An 18,780-nucleotide genomic window follows, 5' to 3' on the forward strand; every position below is an offset into this window, starting at 1 on the left:
CCTTCCCTTTCCCCTTTTCCTTCCCTTTCCTTTTCCCTTTTCCTTCCCTTTCCTTTTCCCTTTCCTTTCCCCTTTTCCTTTCCCCTCCTCTTTTCATTCCCTTTCCCCTCCTCTTTTCATTCCCTTTCCCCTTTTCCTTTCCTTTCCCCTTCCTTTCCCTTCCTCTTTTCATTCCCTTTCCCCTTTTCCTTTCCCTTCCCTTTCCCCTTTTCCTTTCCTTTCCCCCTTTCTCTTTCCTTTCCTCTTTTCCTTCCCTTTCCCATTTTCCTTTCCTTTCCCCCTTTCTCTTCCTTTCCTTTCCTTTCTCCTTTCCCTTCCCAGACTTCCTGACTCATTCCACATTACCCTCATTATTTCAGTGCTCTGTGCTCCCTTGCTCCACTCTCATCTGCTCTGGGTCCAAGGTGTGCTGAAAATGTCTCTTTATTTTCCACTCTGGGCTTCCATTATGCACAAAACAACACAGCTCAGTGGAGGAAGTTTGCTGGGATAATTTGGGTCTTTTTATACAAACCGATGATAAAAATTTACCTCCTTGATGTATTTTTCTCCCTTAAACCGCAGTTATGTTTCCTTGAATAGACAAATGCAAGATAAATTCAATTACAGCATAATTTCTCCTGGGGTGAATAACCTTTAGATCAGCTCTGATCTCAGAACACACTCTGAGATAACTCACTGTCCATTCCATTGCTGAAATTGGGGCCACGGCAGTGCCTGCACTTGGCACTGGGAATATCAAATTATTTCTGTTCCCCTTTGCATCCTTGAATGCCAAACAAGCTGGGGAGAGCAGGGAGCCCAGCAAGGGCTGCTTTTCATGGGGGAGGAGGAGGTGGTTTCTGAATGAAATGAAATGAAATGAAACCTCTCAGGAATTCAGGACAATTCAGTACAGACTGGGGCCAGGCAGTATAGAAATAGATAGAAATGTTATATATATATATAATATATTGAAATATATATAAATACCATATATATATACAATATGGTCATTACATAAACGAGGTTATATCTCACGTTCAGTGGTCTTGGATGGGGATTTTTGTTTAAGACACAACCTAGACCTGCACTAAAATGCAAACACGGCCCTGAGCCAGGGAAGCACAGAGCGGCCGTGCCCAGGGAGCCCACGGGGATTCTGTTTTCGGCTCCGACACCACGCCCTGGCCACGCCCTGGCCACGCCCTGGCCACAGCAGCACGGGCAGGGCAGGATTCCCGAGCCGCTCCTGGGAACGCGATAAATGGGATTTAGGAACATTTCCCAACAGGGCCGTGCTGCACACGCCAGGCTGCGAGTGCCACCTCCCGGCTCAACCCCTGCATCCCCGGCAGCAGCGGGAACTGTCCCGGGTTAACCCCTGCAGCCCCGGCACGGGAACTGTCCCGGGTTAACCCCTGCAGCCCCGGCACGGGAACTGTCCCGGGTTAACCCCTGCATCCCCGGCATTGGGAACTGGCCCGGGTTAACCCCTGCATCCCCGGCCCTGTCCCGGGTTAACCCCTGCATCCCCGGCCCTGTCCCGGGTTAACCCCTGCATCCCCGGCAGCAGCGGGAGCTGTCCCGGGTTAACCCCTGCATCCCCGGCACGGGAACTGTCCCGGGTTAACCCCTGCATCCCCGGCAATGGGAACTGTCCCGGGTTAACCCCTGCATCCCCGGCATGGGAACTGTCCCGGGTTAACCCCTGCAGCCCCGGCATTGGGAACTGGCCCGGGTTAACCCCTGCAGCCCCAGCACTGGCCCGGGTTAACCCCTGCATCCCCGGCATGGGAACTGTCCCGGGTTAACCCCTGCATCCCCGGCACTGGGAACTGTCCCGGGTTAACCCCTCCATCCCCTCTCTCCAGCTCACAGCAGCTCCCTTTATCAGCCTGGGTTAATTCTCCTCGGGATCCCAGACAGAATTTGAATTGAATTTATTCTAAAGAGCAGGACAACCGTCTCAAATACCTCCAAAGCACAAGTAATGGCATTACACCTGCTAGCTTCCCGGTTTAGGCAAGAAATGACTCATCACTGTTGTTAAGAAGGTGCTTGATGAGAGAAGAGACGAATGGGCCGATGAGGTGATGAGTACCCTCCCTTCGAGGGACTCCCGAGCACAGGGAGGGTTTTATGGCCATGACCTCAGCCAGGAGCTGACATCAGGCCCGGCTGGGCTCCCTCCGTGTGCCTCAGAGCCTCTCAGCAGGGACACAGCAATCGCAGCAATCTGGGTTGCACAGCCTGAGCTGCTGCTGGACAGCTGCAGGGCCTGTCAGACAGACAGACAGACAGACAGACAGAATCCCGGGATTGCCACATCAGGGTCACCTGGCAGCAGCTGCTACAGGAGCAGGATGATCCAGGGGCTGCTCTTGGTGACACCACGCATCCAATAGGGCTGAGCTGAGCCCACCACCATGATGGCACTCCATTAATTTAATGTGATATAGCTGCAGGGCCTCCCCATGCATTGTCTGCAGAGATTAATATTCTCCAACAGAGGCACTTGGGCAAATCAAGGCACCATTTCCCACTGGCACTGCAGCTGTCCAGCAGCCCCACAAGCTGTACCACTGAGTTTGGGAACCAAAACCTTCCCCAGCCTCAGCAAACCCTGAATTAACAGCCCTTGCTGTGCAGACCTCACCCCCAAAGCTGGAATTTCTCTAAAATTATCACTCCAGACCAGGAGAGAGCACAGCAGCCATGGAAATGATTGCAAACATTACAGAAAGCAAACTAAGAAAACAACCCACCCTTCACACAGCTGCTCTCTCATTCTTCACCTCTGCCACAAAGCCTGTCCACAGCTCTCTGCGCCTCCCCTCTCCCACAAATGCAAATAATGAACTGGAGCCAGTGGCTTTTCCCTGGCACAGGTAAATCTGCAGCCTCAGGGAGCTGGAGGGCAGCTCCAAGCTCCCAGCACTGAGGGAAACACTCGGGGTCTGGCACGGCAGCTCTGGCAATCCTCAGCCAAGGCCCCTGCGCTGGGAGGTTGTGGCAGAACCCCCAAACCCCTGCAAGGTTCCCTCCAGCTGCCCTGGCAGCCAGACAGGGGCCCAGGTCATGGCAGGGCTGCAAGGTGCTCAGGAGGGGCTGCAGCCCGAGCTGCGGCCTCCAGGAACTCAGTTACTGCTCAGATTATTGCAATTCAGGCAGCAAAGCTGGCCCTGGCAGCTCGGGCTCAGAGGGGCTGGGGAGCTGCTGCTCCCACCCCTCCATGGCCCAAAAACCTCCAGATCCATTTCTGGGGGAAAACGAGGGTAAAGGAGGGAGCATCTCTGAAAACAGCTCCAGAAACGTGCAGGATGGCCTGGAGTGCCCAGAGCAGCCCCACAGCAGCCAGGGCAGGGCAGAGGATTGGTTCAGGGTGCCTGCAATTAGCACAGGTGCCTGCAATTAGCACAGGGTCTGTGCAATTAGCACAGGGTCTGTGCAATTAGCACAGGGTGGCTCTGCAACCCGGGGTTCAGCTGAACACCAGGCACTCCCCAAGACTGAGGCTGCCCTTGACACTGCTGCTTCACACCAAGAGCTTTAATTCTCTACAGAAGCATGAAAAGAATGGGTCTGAGTTTGTCCCAAATAAGTAATCAAGAGGAGATTTATCTGGTAATTTCCATCATTATCTTTGTCTGCTGCTGCATCTCTGCTGACAGCTCTGAAATTCTGGGCTCTGAAATCTGGCCCAGGAGCATTTCAAAGCACAGCAATCCCTCACTGCCTGGGCTGGGAGCTTGGCAAGGGAAGGAGGAGTGGGAGCACTGGGGGTCACTGCCCTGCTCCCAGCACGTGGGGTGCAGCACCAGGAATTCACTGCCTGCTGCTCCCCTTTTTCAGGTCACCTCTCACATTTCATCAGTCTCAAAGTATTTCTAGAGCTGAGGGCAAGTGAGAGTGCTGGGGAGGGAAAATAGGGACTGCCCAGCAGCTCAGCCACAGCAGCAGGACCTGGGAGCCAGCAGGATTTGGGATGCAAGAGCAGGACCTGGGAGCCAGCAGGATTTGGGATGCAGCAGCAGGACCTGGGAGCCAGCAGGATTTGGGATGCAGCAGCAGGACCTGGGAGCCAGCAGGATTTGGGGTGCAGGAGCAGGACCTGGGAGCCAGCAGGATTTGGGGTGCAGGAGCAGGACCTGGGAGCCAGCAGGACCTGGGAGCCAGCAGGATTTGGGATGCAGGAGCAGGACCTGGGAGCCAGCAGGATTTGGGGTGCAAGAGCAGGACCTGGGAGCCAGCAGGATTTGGGATGCAGGAGCAGGACCTGGGAGCCAGCACTGGCAGGGGCTCCCATGGGTATGCCCCAGGCTGGCTGCTCCTCATTCCCTTCCCAAAGCCAGGGCAGGATAAACACAGTTTCTCCTGCTGATTCCCACACTTAAACCATAAAACTTCCCCTTCCCTCCAAACAGAGCTCAGTAATGAAAAAGAGAAAGAGCAGAACTCACTTTTTTCCCCCGAAGTGCCTCCTGTCCGTGGCTCAGCAGCAGAGGAGCTCCACTGACCTCCACCTGCTCTCTCCTGTGCCACAGGTGCCTCCCATCACAGCCATCCCAGCCCCACCAATCCTGACCTTCAGCCGGCTGCCTGCTCAGGTGATTGCACTCAGTGCTCTGCTCCAGGCACCAGGGATGGTGTTCACCCAGCACTGTCACCTGCCAGGGGATGGTGTTCACCCAGCACTGTCACCTGCCAGGGGATCGTGTTCACCCAGCACTGTCACCTGCCAGGGGATGGTGTTCACCCAGCACTGTCCCCTGCCAGGGATGGTGTTCACCCAGCACTGTCCCCTGCCAGGGGATGGTGTTCACCCAGCACTGTCACCTGCCAGGGGATGGTGTTCACCCAGCACTGTCCCCTGCCAGGGGATGGTGTTCACCCAGCACTGTCACCTGCCAGGACACCTCAGCCCGCTCTCATCTCCACCCACCCTTCACAACTGGCAGTCACTGAGCTCCTCGGATGAAAGGTTCTCTCTCCTCCACGTGCAAATTGTGATTAATGAGTGTCTAGCCTGGCTCCTTGACAGGGGATGCACCTTGCACATGTTATCTTTGCAGGATGTTATCTTTGCAGGATGTTATCTCTGCACCCTGTTATCTCTGCACCCCGTTATCTTTGCAGCCCTGCACCCTGGCACGGGCAGGTTCCCTCTCCTGTCCAGTGGCTCCAGCAGCTCCCGTGCCCAGCTCAGTGTCTCTGCAACCAGGAGCTCCAGAGATGTAAATGCTGCCACTTGATCCCGTGTGTCCCCAATAAATGATGTTCACAGCCCAGAGCTCTCCTCCCTGCTGAGCTGATCGTTTGTGGTGGCTCACTCTGAACAGGGCTGTGACAGAATTTTTGGTTGGTGCAAGATAAACTGAAAAGTTTCAGTATTGGCCTCTGAAGCCCCATGTTCTGTAGCTTCAGACAAATTAAATGTGAAGGCAGGGCTCAGGTTTTTCCCTTTTTTTTCTTTTTTTACTTCCCTCTGCTGTCTTTTCAAATGCAGCCTGTCCTGTGCCCAGAGCCAGGGTTTGGTCACCTTGCTCCTGTCCAGCCAGCAGCCCTGGGGTCCTGGAGGTGCCACCACCCCTCGTGGGTGCACAGGGACACCCTCCTCAAAAATGTCCCTGGAACTGGTACCTTCTGTGCCACCACACCATCATTTCTGCTCCAGTTCTGTGTTTCTGCCTCCTCTGCTGCTGTCTGCTGCAGCTCCACGCTGTAAATGCCTTTTCCACCTCAGGGACACCTGCGTTTTCCTAGGAAGAGCCACGTAATTAATAAATAAATAAATTCATTCCAGGGGTTGCCCATGCCAGCAGCAGAGTCCTGGAGCTGCTGGTGCTGGTGGAGGCAGGCACTGAGGAAGATGGATTGTGGCACTGCCCTGCCCTGTGCCTGGCTGAGCTGCTCCTGCCATCCATCATCATCACCCGGCTCAGAGAGGAAGGCTCAGAGCAGGGAAAGGCTCCCACATGTCTCTGTCCTCCCTCCAGAAAGGGGCAGAAATCCAGGGCAGGGGATGCAGCACTGCACAGAAATGACAGAGGAGCACCCCCTGAGCAAAGAGAGGTTAATTTGTCAAGCCGTGTAAAGCATTTTAATTACAATCCATATAACATGTATAAATAAATATTACATTCTTTCAGTCTACAATGCATACTAGGCATACCTTGTTAAAACGTCCATCTATGTTATTGGGTGGCAGGATTGACTTTGTCCAAGTGAAAAAAAAAACCAAACTACAGAGTTTAGTAATTAAAAAACCCAAACCAAGGAAATTGATGGCGAAGACAGGACGATGCAAGTGCTTCTGGCTAACATAATACTGCTTCCAAAGGCTGGCTCTGCCTCCTCCTTCCAGTGAGGAGAGGCTTGGGAGGACACCGGGTTCCTCTTTGAATGGATTCTGATCTGTGCCCTCCATGAATGTGAACTGGCACTGAGCCAGCACAGTTCTGCCAGTTCACGCCACAAATTAAATCTCTATTTTGTATTTATTAAATCTCTATTTTGTATTTGCTTCTGATTTATTACTGCCTTGGTATTTGTTTGTTCAAAATTCAGATTTACAATCTGGTCGAAACTTTTCAGTCTTTGCTGGTCCAATGGCAAAAAAAAAAATAAATCTATAAAAGAGCTCCAGATATTTCTTGTTCTTGCTTCAGCAGCATTTCCCTCCCTCCCTCCCAAGAGTGTGCCCAGAGGCCAGCTCTCCCAGAACAAGGGAATAAATGTTTGGGGCAATCAGGATCCTTCTGTCCATTGCTCTTCTTGCTTTCAGAGCTTGATGAGAGCTGGGGACACCAGAATAAACAGAAAATTGCAGCACAAAATTATGAATTCATGAACCTGGCAAAAAAAACAAACCCCAAACCAACCCAACTCCAGGCTGTGCATATTTGGCCTGTGGTGGTCTCAGTTCCAGGAACATTTACAATGCACCAGAGGGGCACTCCCTTTGCTTGGTACTTCTAAAAGCTACCAGAAAACAGCACCTCCTTCCCTTGGTGAAACACAGGAACTTTGGTTGTGGAAATTTAAAACGAGCAACTAAACAAACAACCCCAGCCTGAAAGGAAAATGAAAATTCTTCCAAACAGAACATCTTTCTAGCCAGGGTGAAATGGAGGCTCAGGCTTTCAGAAGAGACACCACGTGGAAATTATTAGTCAATACTTATCCCCTGAATTCTTTAAATGACAGGAGACTGCTTACAGCTACCTTAGAAACAGAATGTTCTTGTCCCACTGTGAACTTATTGAATTTTAAATTTTCCTGTTTTCAAGATATTTAAAAGAAAAAATACAAGAGGGAAAATGATTCTGTTTCAATTTACAAGACAAATGGAAAAGTAAAAATGCAAATACCAGGTAATTTCTTCCTCCTTCACATGTAATGCCAAAGACACATCTTCATTTCAAATGAAGGAATGAAAAGAAATGGCTTGAGTACCAATATAAAAATTCTCCTTGTGGGTCACATGTCCATAACTGTGATGTTTTATTGCAACCAGAACAAGTTATTGTTTGCCTCTTGCTTATTCTTTTCATGCTCTTATATTCTCTCATTTCTTTTTACAGATATTTTTGGTACTGTGAAATATTACTATCGTTATTATTTGTATGACCCATAAAATGAATTTTCACAACCTCATCTTGCCGAGTTCCTCAAATTGGTCATACCATTTCCTTGTTCCTTTCCTTTTGTATTCCACTTCCTAAATCCATGAGTAGCAGAATAACCACTGCGGGAAAAAAAAAAAAACAAACAACAAAACCCCAACAAAACGAAGCGAAAAACAAAAACAAACCACGGACAGTTTGGCAAATTTCTTTCCCTGATTATAAAAACTGCCTCATTGTTTCTCCTCCTGGCGATCCCTTCCCCTCCCCTTCATCCCAATATATACTGTAGAACTGAAGGCATCAAGGTGTGGTCAAACCCAAAAAAAAACACCCCAGCAGGGAGCTACGCTTTGTCTTTGAACTTCCCCACGTAGTTTCTGATCTCTTTGGAGTCGCCCAGGTCCATGTCCTGGCACACCCACTTAATGTCATCGTCATTGCTGCCGAGGATGGAGTTGACGGTGGGGCAGCCGTCGTCGGGCGGGATGGTGGTGAACGTGGTGAACTTCACCCGCTTCCTCTTGGACGTGGGCGAGTGCAAAGGCTCCACCTTGTGCTCCTTGCCCAGCCTCCCCCCCGGGTCTGCAGCCCTGTGCAGCTGGCTCTGAGTGTTCTTCTGGGCGCTGCCGTTCAGCAGCTGGTTGCTCTCCTCGGCGCCCGAGCCCCGGTCGATGATGGTGGTGTGCTCGTCCTGCTGGGGCGACGCGTCCGCCGCGTTCTCCAGCAGCTCGGCCTCGTTGCCCAGCCACACCCAGTCGTGGGAGTGCGTCATGGTGCTCTGTCCTTCCACCAGCACCTGCTTGTGGCGGTACTTGAGTGCAAATGTTGCACAGTTGATGAGGAACACCAGGATGGCCAGGCAGAAGACGCCCAGCAGGGCGTACATGCCGATCTCCAGGTCGCTGAGCCCCCGGGGTGTCTGCACCAGGTCGTTGTCCTCCATGCCAGCACCTCCTTTGGGCAGGTCCACCTGGGCGGGGAAGTTGGTGAAGTCAATGGGGATGTTCTGCAGCTGGCTGTCGTCCGACAGCTTGCCGCCGTCCAGGCGGTTGTTTTTGATGACTTTGTTTTTGAGCACGGACTTGGCCGTGGTGCTGGCCTTCCTGAGGGGCCCCTCGGGGTCCCTGTCGGCCGAGGAGCCGCCGTGGTAGCGCCCGTCGTGCCCCGGCTCCGGGCCCTTGTGGCGCCGGTCGCTGGCGCGGTTCTCGATCTCGTCGGCGTCGTAGTCGCCGCCCGCCTCCGCGTCCGCGTCGTTCTGCCCGAACTTCACCCTGATGCTGCCGCTGCCCACGGCCAGCACGCTCTTCCTCTTGGACTTCTGGCACGCCTCGGAGATCATCATGTCCACCTTGACCAGCGCGCCCTGGCCCTCGCCCTCTGCCGCCACCACGGGCCACCTCAGGGCAGGGCTCTGGTGCACCGAGACCACGGCCTCGTCCAGAGACACCGCCGACAGCCAGAAATCCTTGGGGTCGTAGATGTCCAGAGGGGTGACAGAGCTGTCACTGAACTGGATCCAGGTGCTCACCACGGCTTCCTGCAAGGACAGGGACATGGTCAAACACAGCTTCCTACAGGGACATGGTTACACACAGCTTCCTGCAAGGACAGGGACATGGTCACACACAGCCTCCTGAGGGACGGGGACATGGTTAAACACAGGCCTCTGTCACAGACATATTTTATGAAAAAATCCTTTTGACGGGACTTTTTCTCCTGAGAAGCTGAGAGGCCTCAGAAACGAAATGCAAACAATAATTATCTGCTGCTGTGGAATGCAAAAGGTGCATCTTTGATTGGTCCATGTGAGTTGTTTCTACTTGATGACCAATCACAGGTCCAGCTGTGGTGGGACTCTGGTCAGTCACAAGATTTTATTATCATTCATTCCTTTCTTTGCTAGCCTTCTGAGGAAATCCTTCTATTCTTTTAGTACACTTTTAACATATCATTTTCTTTTAATATAATATAATATATATCATAAAATAATTAATCAGCCTCCTGAAACATGGAGTCAAGATTCTCATCTCTTCCCTCGTCCTGGGACCCCTGTGAACACCAGCACAAATCAGCCCAGTCTGCTGCAGCCCATCCATCTCCCAGCTGGAGGAAATGGGACTCTGCACTGTTTGAAAACAAACCAAGCCTCGACTGATGGGGCACAAAACTGGCCACATTCGTCACCAAAGGTTCCACTGTTACTCTCCCTGCAAATGTTTTGCACAAGGACGTAGAAAATAATTGATATGAGATGTCTTTATTACCCAAGTGCCCATTAGCAAGGTACAATTTTACAAGCTCTGTAAGGAAAGTCATTCCTGTGGTACAAAAGCCAAAAGAGGCAAATCACAGAAATTACCAGAGGCACTTGACAGAACACTTATTTCCCTCATGTAACACATGCACAGGTGCCATGAGGAGCTGTCAAATTAAGGCATAAGGATCTTAGCAGGAGTACGGAGCTACTGCAGGATCTTGGAAATGGCTGGAGCACAGGATTCATCTGAGAGAAAAAACCTCACAGAACAATTGCCATTTTGCTGGAGAAAGGTTTGTTTCAAGCAAAACACACTTTATCCTTGAGATAATTAAAAAGTCCACCAAATTTCTGTGTCAAGAAGAGGAGGACGGGGATTCTGGCATGATGTCTGCAATAAAAATACAAATGGCCTGGATTTAATTGGTCTGTCTTTGTGCTCTGCAGGTAGCACTGTCAGAAGTCATCATTAGAAGCAAACACAAAGCCAGAGGTCAGCTCTCTGCCCTGTGAAATCCCATCCAGATGACACAGATATTTACTTCCCATCTCAATAGCTTTCTTTGCAGGGCATTTCTTTAATTTTTCATTTGTTCTGTGCCTTGCCTGCGTAGCCAGCAGACGGCCAGGCAGATTGCCAGAGTGCAACTTCCCACAGAAGTGAAGTTCTCTCCTTCCCACACTTCAACCACAAATGGCTCTAATAACTTCACACTTGGGTACATCAGAACAACTGGGCTGGAAAACCAGCACTGGGGAAAAACATTGCCACCCTGTTAATGTCCACTCATAATACAAATCTACAACTTAATATGCTTTTCAATTGGCTGCAATTTGTTATGCTATGGTTATAAACAAAGAGAATTGCTACCCTTCCAGTTGAATTTAGAGCTTTTCAATGAGAACAGCAAGGGGCATTTAGCTGGGCAGAAGGCTGGGCCATACTGAATATTTGATTTCCAAAGCACTATCAGCAAGTACTTGAGGGACTGAAAGAAGAAAAATAAGTTGTGGCACAACAGGAAAGAAGGCAAAGTTCTTGGTGATTCAAATTTACTTCAAAGTGCTGAAACGGAGCCAGGGTAGCTCAGAAGCTGGGAAGGGTGAACTGCATAAGGAAATTAAAACATCTGATCCTTCATTAGAGAAACAACCCTGAAATGACTGAACAAACACAAAGCTGCAGGGCACAGCTCGAATTTCCATCACAGAAATCTATAGCAGAGCAACCCCGGCCAGAGGAAAGCAAAGGGGTTTTTTAATGGATATGTGCAGAGAGAAAGGGATTCACCTCCTCAGGCAGTTCAGCATCCTGCTGCCTCCCCTCTCCCCAAAACAAAGGTCAGCCTCATGTGCCATGGGGAAGGCACACGGACTTTGCAGCAGCCCGTGCCAGGGAAAACAGCAGCATCACTTCCAGCACATCACCACTGCCTGCCTGTGTGCCCTCCTCTGGAGAGCAGGCTGAGAAAATAAATTCCTGCAGGATTTTGCTCAGGTGGGGCTGGGAATGAGGGCACCTGTGCCCCTGCCCAGCTGGGAACAGGCCCAGCTCCACAGCCCCACCACGGGACTCACCTCGCTGAACCCTCCGTGCATTCGGACAAAGTTGCCACCAACTTCAAAGCAACTTTTATTCTTTATGCCACTGCTCTACAAATCTGCATTCCTGGTTTTATGAAGCAGAGACAGAGAAAAATGGGATGGCAGTCAGCTGAAATTTGCAGGCACACTTTGTGATTTACTGTAGGTAACAGAGGCGTGCACTGGCTTAGCCATTATTTTCCACCAGCATTGACATTTTTTATTTCCAGGAGAACGTTTCTTTATAGGAGGAACCAATTCTTTTCACAAAACAACATTGTCATGCCCATGCTATGGACAACATTAATTAAAAGGGAAAGAAAACAAATGAGAGAAAGAGGAGAGAGTTAAAAATCCTGCCAAAATATGTTGTATCAGACCAAATATTCCATTTGGCAAGAGATCATTTCCTCTCATTCACATCATTAAAGGAAAGCCAAAGGCAGGGCAAGGAAGTGAATTTCCCAAATGATTATAAATTCTGAGAAGCTAAAAAGAAAAGAAGAGAGAAAAAGGAAATGATTTAGTGCCATGTCCTTCAAGGAGCTGTTTCTGCAAATCCTGTGTACCACATCAATAAATCCCCTCCAAATCTCTGACAAGGTCCTCCAGTTACTCTCAGAAGATGAAGATGGATTGGAGCCTTCTCACCTGCCAAGCTGCTGCCCCTCGTCTCCTGCCCTCAACACTGAGGTGACAAATGCTTGTGCTCTTTAATTACCAAGCACAAACAAAGGGTGGGAGGGATTCTCTTGCTTTCCAGCCTTTATTTCCCTCACTCTTCCTCTCTGACACACACAGAGTGACCACAGGGACACACCAGTGCCAGTGCTCCCCCCAGAGCAGGAGGATCTCAGGGCTGACTGTGCTGTGGGGTCAGAGATGCTCATCAGGCCATGCTAATGACAGCAAAATCCAGCCCAGAGATGATGAAACTGCTTCCCACAGCCACTGTTGATTACCACCAGGCTTTCCTTAAGCACATAAAACACTTCATCAAGACATCTTTTGTCCAACCTTTCCCTTGTGCCTCTGCTGCTCTCTTCCCCCATCACAGGTGTATTTTCAGCTCTTGATCTGTGGCAGTTCCACCACCATTCCTGGCCTTGAATTACACTGTGGCTTATCAGTGCAAAGATACCATTTGATAAATCTTCTTGGATAAACTGGTTGCATTTTAGAGAATTCTGCTGATTAGAAACACAGATCAGGATATTTGATTTTATTCCATGCTCAGAATAAAGTGGCCTTTTAATGGTCTCCATTCACTACAGCACAAATAAAAAGTATTTGTGAATAAGCCCTCAATTGCTGGGGTCAGCTGCAAGGGTCCTGGAGTGAGGCAGGACATCAGAGGGAAGAAATGGTTGGCTCTGCAGAAAACAAATACATCCCTCCCTCAATAAAGGCAAAGGAATATTGTTCTCAGCAGCTTCTGCTAGACCAGCTCTGATTGCTCTGTCTGGGGACTTCAGTGCTGGAATGGATTTCTCTGGCAATTTTATCACATGAAATATCAAAGTATTACATGTGCATTTATTTTTAAGCCTGTGTCTTGTGTAGTAAAAATTGGGCTTGATCGTAATGATGTGGAAATGAAAGCAGCCAAGACTCAGATCTTAATTCAAACCATGCCTGCTCCCACTGTGGGTTCCTCTCTCTCCTTTTTGTCCAATCTGCTCATGTGACATTCCTTTCCAGTGGGAATTTGCTCGAAGGGAAGAATTCAGATTCTTATCCAACAATGCATCCCTTCTCCCTTTCCCATGCTGCTGAATTCCTCTGTCATTCTGTGAGCCACTCCATTGCTCTGTCAGCTTAAAGTAGATATAAACACAATTTGGGTGTAACTTCCACTGCCAGGATGGGGCAATGAACCCACACCACAATACTGCTAATATCTGTTATAAGATATAAACACAATTTGGGTGTAACTTCCACTGCCAGGATGGGGCAATGAGTCCACACCACAATAATACTGCTAATATCTGTTATAAGATATAAATACAATTTGGGGAACACCAGACCTTGGCTCTGAGAAAGCACCAACACTGCTCTTTATCCCTGGGAAAGTGTCTGCAGCTCCCCAGCAGCATTGAGAGACACTTCAATGCACAGAACTGTTTATTAAAGGCCTTTTTCTTCTTTCTTCACTGACCCATTTCAGTTCATCAGCCCCCATGCAGTACCCTGCAGTGACAGAAAAGCTGGGTATGGCTGTGAGTTCCCCTGCAGAGCCAGATGAGCTTTGAGAGTCCTTGAAGCTCACTTAGATCAGAAAACATTTAAACACTGTAGGTTTCCTTTTGTTTACATTTTGGAGAAGCCTTTAGGATGACAATGCTGATTTAACAACCATCAGCAAGCCAAATGGAGCAGCCTTCCTACCTGAGCAGATGGCCTCCAGAAATAGATTACTCACAGCTAGAGTTTCCGAATTTCCAGAAGACACTTCATCTTTGATATTCAGAAGTTGGTCAACCTGTGTCTATTTTTAGGCATCTAAATCACTGATCCACTTTTCAGTGCCAATGAGCTCCCCATTGATTAAAAAATAATACATGGGCTCAGCATCCCTCAAGGTCACCTTGTCACAGCAGGTAATTAGTTGCTCAGCTATAGATAAAGGTATCTAACTTAAAGCATCCAAGGTGAAAAAAAATTGGCTTATCCTCTTTAGAGTGCTTTGTATTTATGGAGAAACTGCCAGCTTTTCAGGACTTGTGCTTTGGCTGCTTTGTGCTGTGTGTGCAGACAAGGTGTGGTCATTAGAACTGAGGTAATCCACTCCTTATGGTCACTGAAAGAAAGCCACAGCAAAAGTTCTGCATTTTGTTTTCCAGTGCATCAGTAAGGTTGCATGAGTTATTTGGGCCTTTTTATAAATTTGCTTGAGAGGAAAAGACACACTTAAATAATGAAGTCCTCATAATGTTCAAGTATAGGCTTAGTCCTGGGCTGTCTCCTTGGAAAAAACCCTCTTTCAAAAGGGCTTGATTTTCAGAAAACACTCAGCATTTGCCTTCAGAATTCCAGCTCAGTCAGGATCTCAGCTGATGCACTCCAAATCATGAGTCACTTCTTGCAAAATTTAGCCACAAACATTCCCACATTTGCATTCATTTTTCTAAGGCAAAGTGACTTAAATGTTACATCCTTCATTCAAGCTGCAATGAAAGGAAAAGATGTCTGTGACTCTATAGGTCACTCCTACAGCATTTCCTTCCACTTATTTCCCAGTGTGAAATCTATTCCTGTCTTGCTTTTGGTGATGGAGATCAGGACCAGGGCCTGACTTGTGCATCAGAAATGAGCCACCCTCAGCAACCTGAGACAGTCCTGCAGAGCAGCAGCAGCTTAAACCACACATTTCACCAAAATTACTTCAGAACTCGGATGCTGGGAGAAATGATTTAAACCCAAACAATGTTCACATGTTTTGACTGTTCTGTATGACTTCCTAACGTGCCAGCTGCAGTGACATGCAGTGACATGTCACACCGCATTGCCACACCATAGACACAGGAGGTGGCACAGGGGGCACCCCTGGCACCATCTCCTTAACCTGATGCTGACAAATGTCTCTGCACACTCAGGACAGACCATCCATAAACCTGAGAGGCTGACAGTGGCACTGGGCAGCCTCTCCAGATCCACAGGCCCTTCTCTCTGCAATCAGAGCCTCAATTCTTCCAGGGCTGCTGCAGGACTGGTGCTGCTCTGTCCCACAGGACAGGACTGGGTCAGGAGGGCTCCAGTTTTTGTTTTCACAGTCTTTGTCTGAAGACAGTATGCCAGATGTGGTTTCTAAGCCCTGAAGAAGGGTATAAATGGGTTAATTACATAAGATTCTTATGTTTACAGGATGCAACAAATGGAACAGATGGGCACTGTGTCCTTCTAGTTTGGACATTTCCCTGTCACTAAGTTATAAAACAAACTTGATTATTTTTATGTTCCAGAAAATTAGGTAGCAATAATCATGAAAATGGGCCATAAAACTTGACTTGAGATCTCTCCCTATCTATGTGAGAGGAAAAATGGAGTAGCTGTGGACAGATTTAATTGCATGGTCCCCAGTCCCAGCCCTCAAATCAACTGACCAAAGAAGCACGTTCCAGTGCTGGCCCTTGGGTTTATTCTGGGCCAAAGTGACTGTTGGCCTTGATCTGGTGGTGTTCTCCAGTCTTCTTTTCCACAGAGGTTGTGACCTGAGACAAGCTGTTTGAGACCCCCTTTAGAGAGATGGGAATTTGCTGGCTTAAATAAGATCAGCACATGAACTGGATGATGAATTCCCCAAAATCCACATGAAAAACAAAAGGAGAGATGAGCCTGGCAGTGTGTCATGGTTCCAGGAGGGAAAAGAAATGGATGTGGCCATCTTCTGCCTTTTCCAGCTCTTGAAGATATTAAATTGTGACACACAGAGCTCTGTGCTCTCCAGAATGGGAAATCAAGCAGAGCAGGATCACTGTCCAAAGACTGCCTGTGCAGTGAAAACAACACAGGTTCATTAGGTACAGAAAGTATTGAAACTGTAAACAGCATAAACTTCAGTGCACTTAGAACTTTACTGCAGACTGAAGTCCCTATTGAAGGGAAGAAAAGGCAAGGCAGTGCCAGAGATCTGTAGGGAAAAGCCATTAACATGGACATGGATTACACCTGAAATCAAAATTCTACACTGGCCATGAATTCTCATCTGCACTTTACACTGATGAAGTCCTGCCCCATCCCAGAGGGCAAACCCAGTGAATTCAGAGGGCACTTTACCTGCTTGGGAGTGTGGAGCAGCTCCTGGGCAACGGCCGTGGCCACAATGGCCCTGCTGGTGGCTGCACTGGGCTGCAGGAAGAGAGAAAGCCCAGACACCAGCTGCACCCCAAGGTCTGTGATGGTCACTTTGTCATCCAGCACAGTCACTGTCTTCTCTGCCAGGATGGAGTCAGACAGAGGAGACAAAACCTTTGGAGAAACACAGAAGAATCAATTTAGGAAAAAGCTGATCAATTGATAAAACCTTTCTTAAGGTCATCGTCCCTTCTTGTCTCCAAAGCTTTAGCACAGAAATGAAGAGCACAGGAAAGGCAGTCTGATTTCATTAGCTGGGTCAGAAAACCTGACTGGACAGGTTATGGCTGAGAACCATCCAAGACTGGGAGCTGTCCTGTCCCAGTTGTGTTATTTGCATTATTTCACCACGAGAGTGGATTTAAAATTCTCTTCTGTTACTCTGTCTTCCCATGTGGATGAGCTCATTAAACCTCCCAACTGCTCCAAAGGGATGTTACCAGCCTAGGATTTGTCCTTCATTTCTTGGCCTGGAAATTCTGTTCCTCCAGCTTTTTTTGTTTCTGATGGAACATCAAGTCAGTGAAACATCCTTCCCTTAGCTGAAACTAAGGTCCCTGCTGCTCTCTTCAGGAACTACAGAGAGGCAGCTCATGCACATGCTGTCCTCCCCACCTTCCTCACACCCACACACATCAGCTCTGTCCCCCTTTGTGCACTGGTTTGGTCAGGATTCCCACGAGTAGCCCCAGAGATGTCTGAGCTGGGGCATGGCAGGAGGGGCACACTGCCCAGGGCTGTACCTGCATGGTGGTCATCCCCACTTCCCGGCCGACCAGGATCCTGCCCTCCTGCAGCCTGGCAATGTGCGGGTCCTCCAGCTTCATGAAGTCCCTGACCAGGTCAGTGATGTCAAAGTGCCAGTCTGAGCCCAGCAGGTAGCTCAGCTGTCCCCAGGGCCCCGAGTCCTCGGCCACAAACTGGGTGAGCACCCTGACCATGGCGTGCTGGTACTGCAGGGTGCAGCCCCTGCCCCTGCGCTCGTCCTCGTCCTCGTCATCGCTGTCCCGCGTGGGCCTGGGGGCAGGAGAGAGCACAGCATGGAGAAACGGCCTCAAAACGGTCTCAAAACATCACTGAAAATTAACACTGGAGTGCTAGTGGAGAGTGCCCCTCAAACACAGCCTGGATTTCTGGATTTCTGGACTATGGATGTCCACCTCTCGTGATGAAGGACCACACAACAGCCCTGTGCCACCTTTTCACCCGTGCTGCCACCTCCCAACACCACCTCTGCCAGGGCACCTTACCAGAGTCCCCCACTGTGTTTTGCTGCCCAAGACACACACATGCACAGAAGCAGGAGTCCCACAGCTTTACCAGCTTTATCGTATCTGCAGATGCCCAGTGCAAAGCTGTACCAGGACTGCTGCTCCTCAGGGCAAGAGGCAGCATTTTGGGAGCATTCCTTTTACAAACCACCCAAAAATGCAGCGACTCCAACGCACCTTTTGTTGGAAACCACAGGGACTCGCCAGCCTTTGATCTGGCTGAGCTCAGTGTCGGAAATGTCGATCTGGAGGGGCAGGCGTGGCACCCACACCGTCATCTGCAGGGGGGCACTCAGGTACTGGTAGGTGAAGTTCACCAGAGCGTTCACCTTGCCTTTCATCTCCTTGCCGTTGACAAAAACGTAGTCACACCTGTCAGAAACCTGAGAGGGGGAGGAGAAAAGGTCATCACTGTGGCAGAAGGTGGAGAAAAGGTGATCACTGTGGCAGAAGGTGGAGAAAAGGTGATCACTGTGGCAAAATGAGCTCCAAGTGTCACCCGGGCGGCTCAACCCCGAACAAACAGCAGAGGCTCCCCTCTCTTCATGCATGTTCATGATGGCCTGGTACAGTGGGAGCAGCTGAACACAAAACCCCTCCCTGGCTCAGGACACAACGTGCTGGAGATGCCTAAGGGCTGCATGCTGTTTATGAAGCCTGCAGCTGATTTTCTGCAGTGCAGCGAGCTCCAAACTGATGGCAGGGCTGGGGAATCCTTAATGAGCAAAGCTCTTCCCAGCTTGGTCAAGAGGAACCCAGCAAAGCCAGACTGGGCTCCACAGGGGCAAGCAGCCAGTCAAAGCTCTGCCCTGAACACGACCTCCACCAGGGGTGATGCTGCTTTCAGCACTGGCTCTGCAGTAGATTTCACCCACTGAAGAGTAACAGAAGTCATTTCCTCTGCAATAAACATTATCTGTTTGTAAATGTTTACATTTTGATTAAAGCTGTAAAGTATTTCTAAACACTACAGTAGATTTATCATTAATATGTAAATGCTGTCCTGGAATATAAGCAAGCATTATCATAGCCATGTAAGAGTTATATCAGTAATCACTTCTTTAATCAGTGTTGTAATTTACAGACCATTGAGTTTTCTCATTTATTATGTTACTGAGTACTAGTGATAAAATCACTCCTGGATATATAAATCATTAAGAGAGATGCAGATAGTATGAAGTGACTCCATGTGATAAAGTCATTG

The 18,780-nt window shown here is 49.3% G+C and overlaps 1 protein-coding gene across 2 annotated transcripts in view; it reads right to left on the reverse strand.

Moving 5' to 3' along the window:
- Positions 1-6,055: 6,055 nt before the first annotated feature.
- The window catches only part of TMEM132C (transmembrane protein 132C), a 175,763-nt gene continuing 163,038 nt past the window's right edge, over positions 6,056-18,780 (reverse strand). For both annotated transcript variants that reach the window (XM_077187983.1, XM_077187984.1), the window contains 4 exons: positions 17,754-17,959; positions 17,049-17,322; positions 16,228-16,419; positions 6,056-9,147 (listed from right to left, as the gene is read on the reverse strand). In XM_077187983.1, coding sequence (XP_077044098.1) covers positions 7,954-9,147; positions 16,228-16,419; positions 17,049-17,322; positions 17,754-17,959 — 1,866 coding nt within the window. In that variant the 3' untranslated portion in view covers positions 6,056-7,953. The remainder of the gene's footprint in view (positions 9,148-16,227; positions 16,420-17,048; positions 17,323-17,753; positions 17,960-18,780) is intronic.

Source organism: Agelaius phoeniceus, chromosome 18, assembly GCF_051311805.1.
Source record: "Agelaius phoeniceus isolate bAgePho1 chromosome 18, bAgePho1.hap1, whole genome shotgun sequence".
NCBI lineage: Eukaryota > Metazoa > Chordata > Aves > Passeriformes > Icteridae > Agelaius > Agelaius phoeniceus.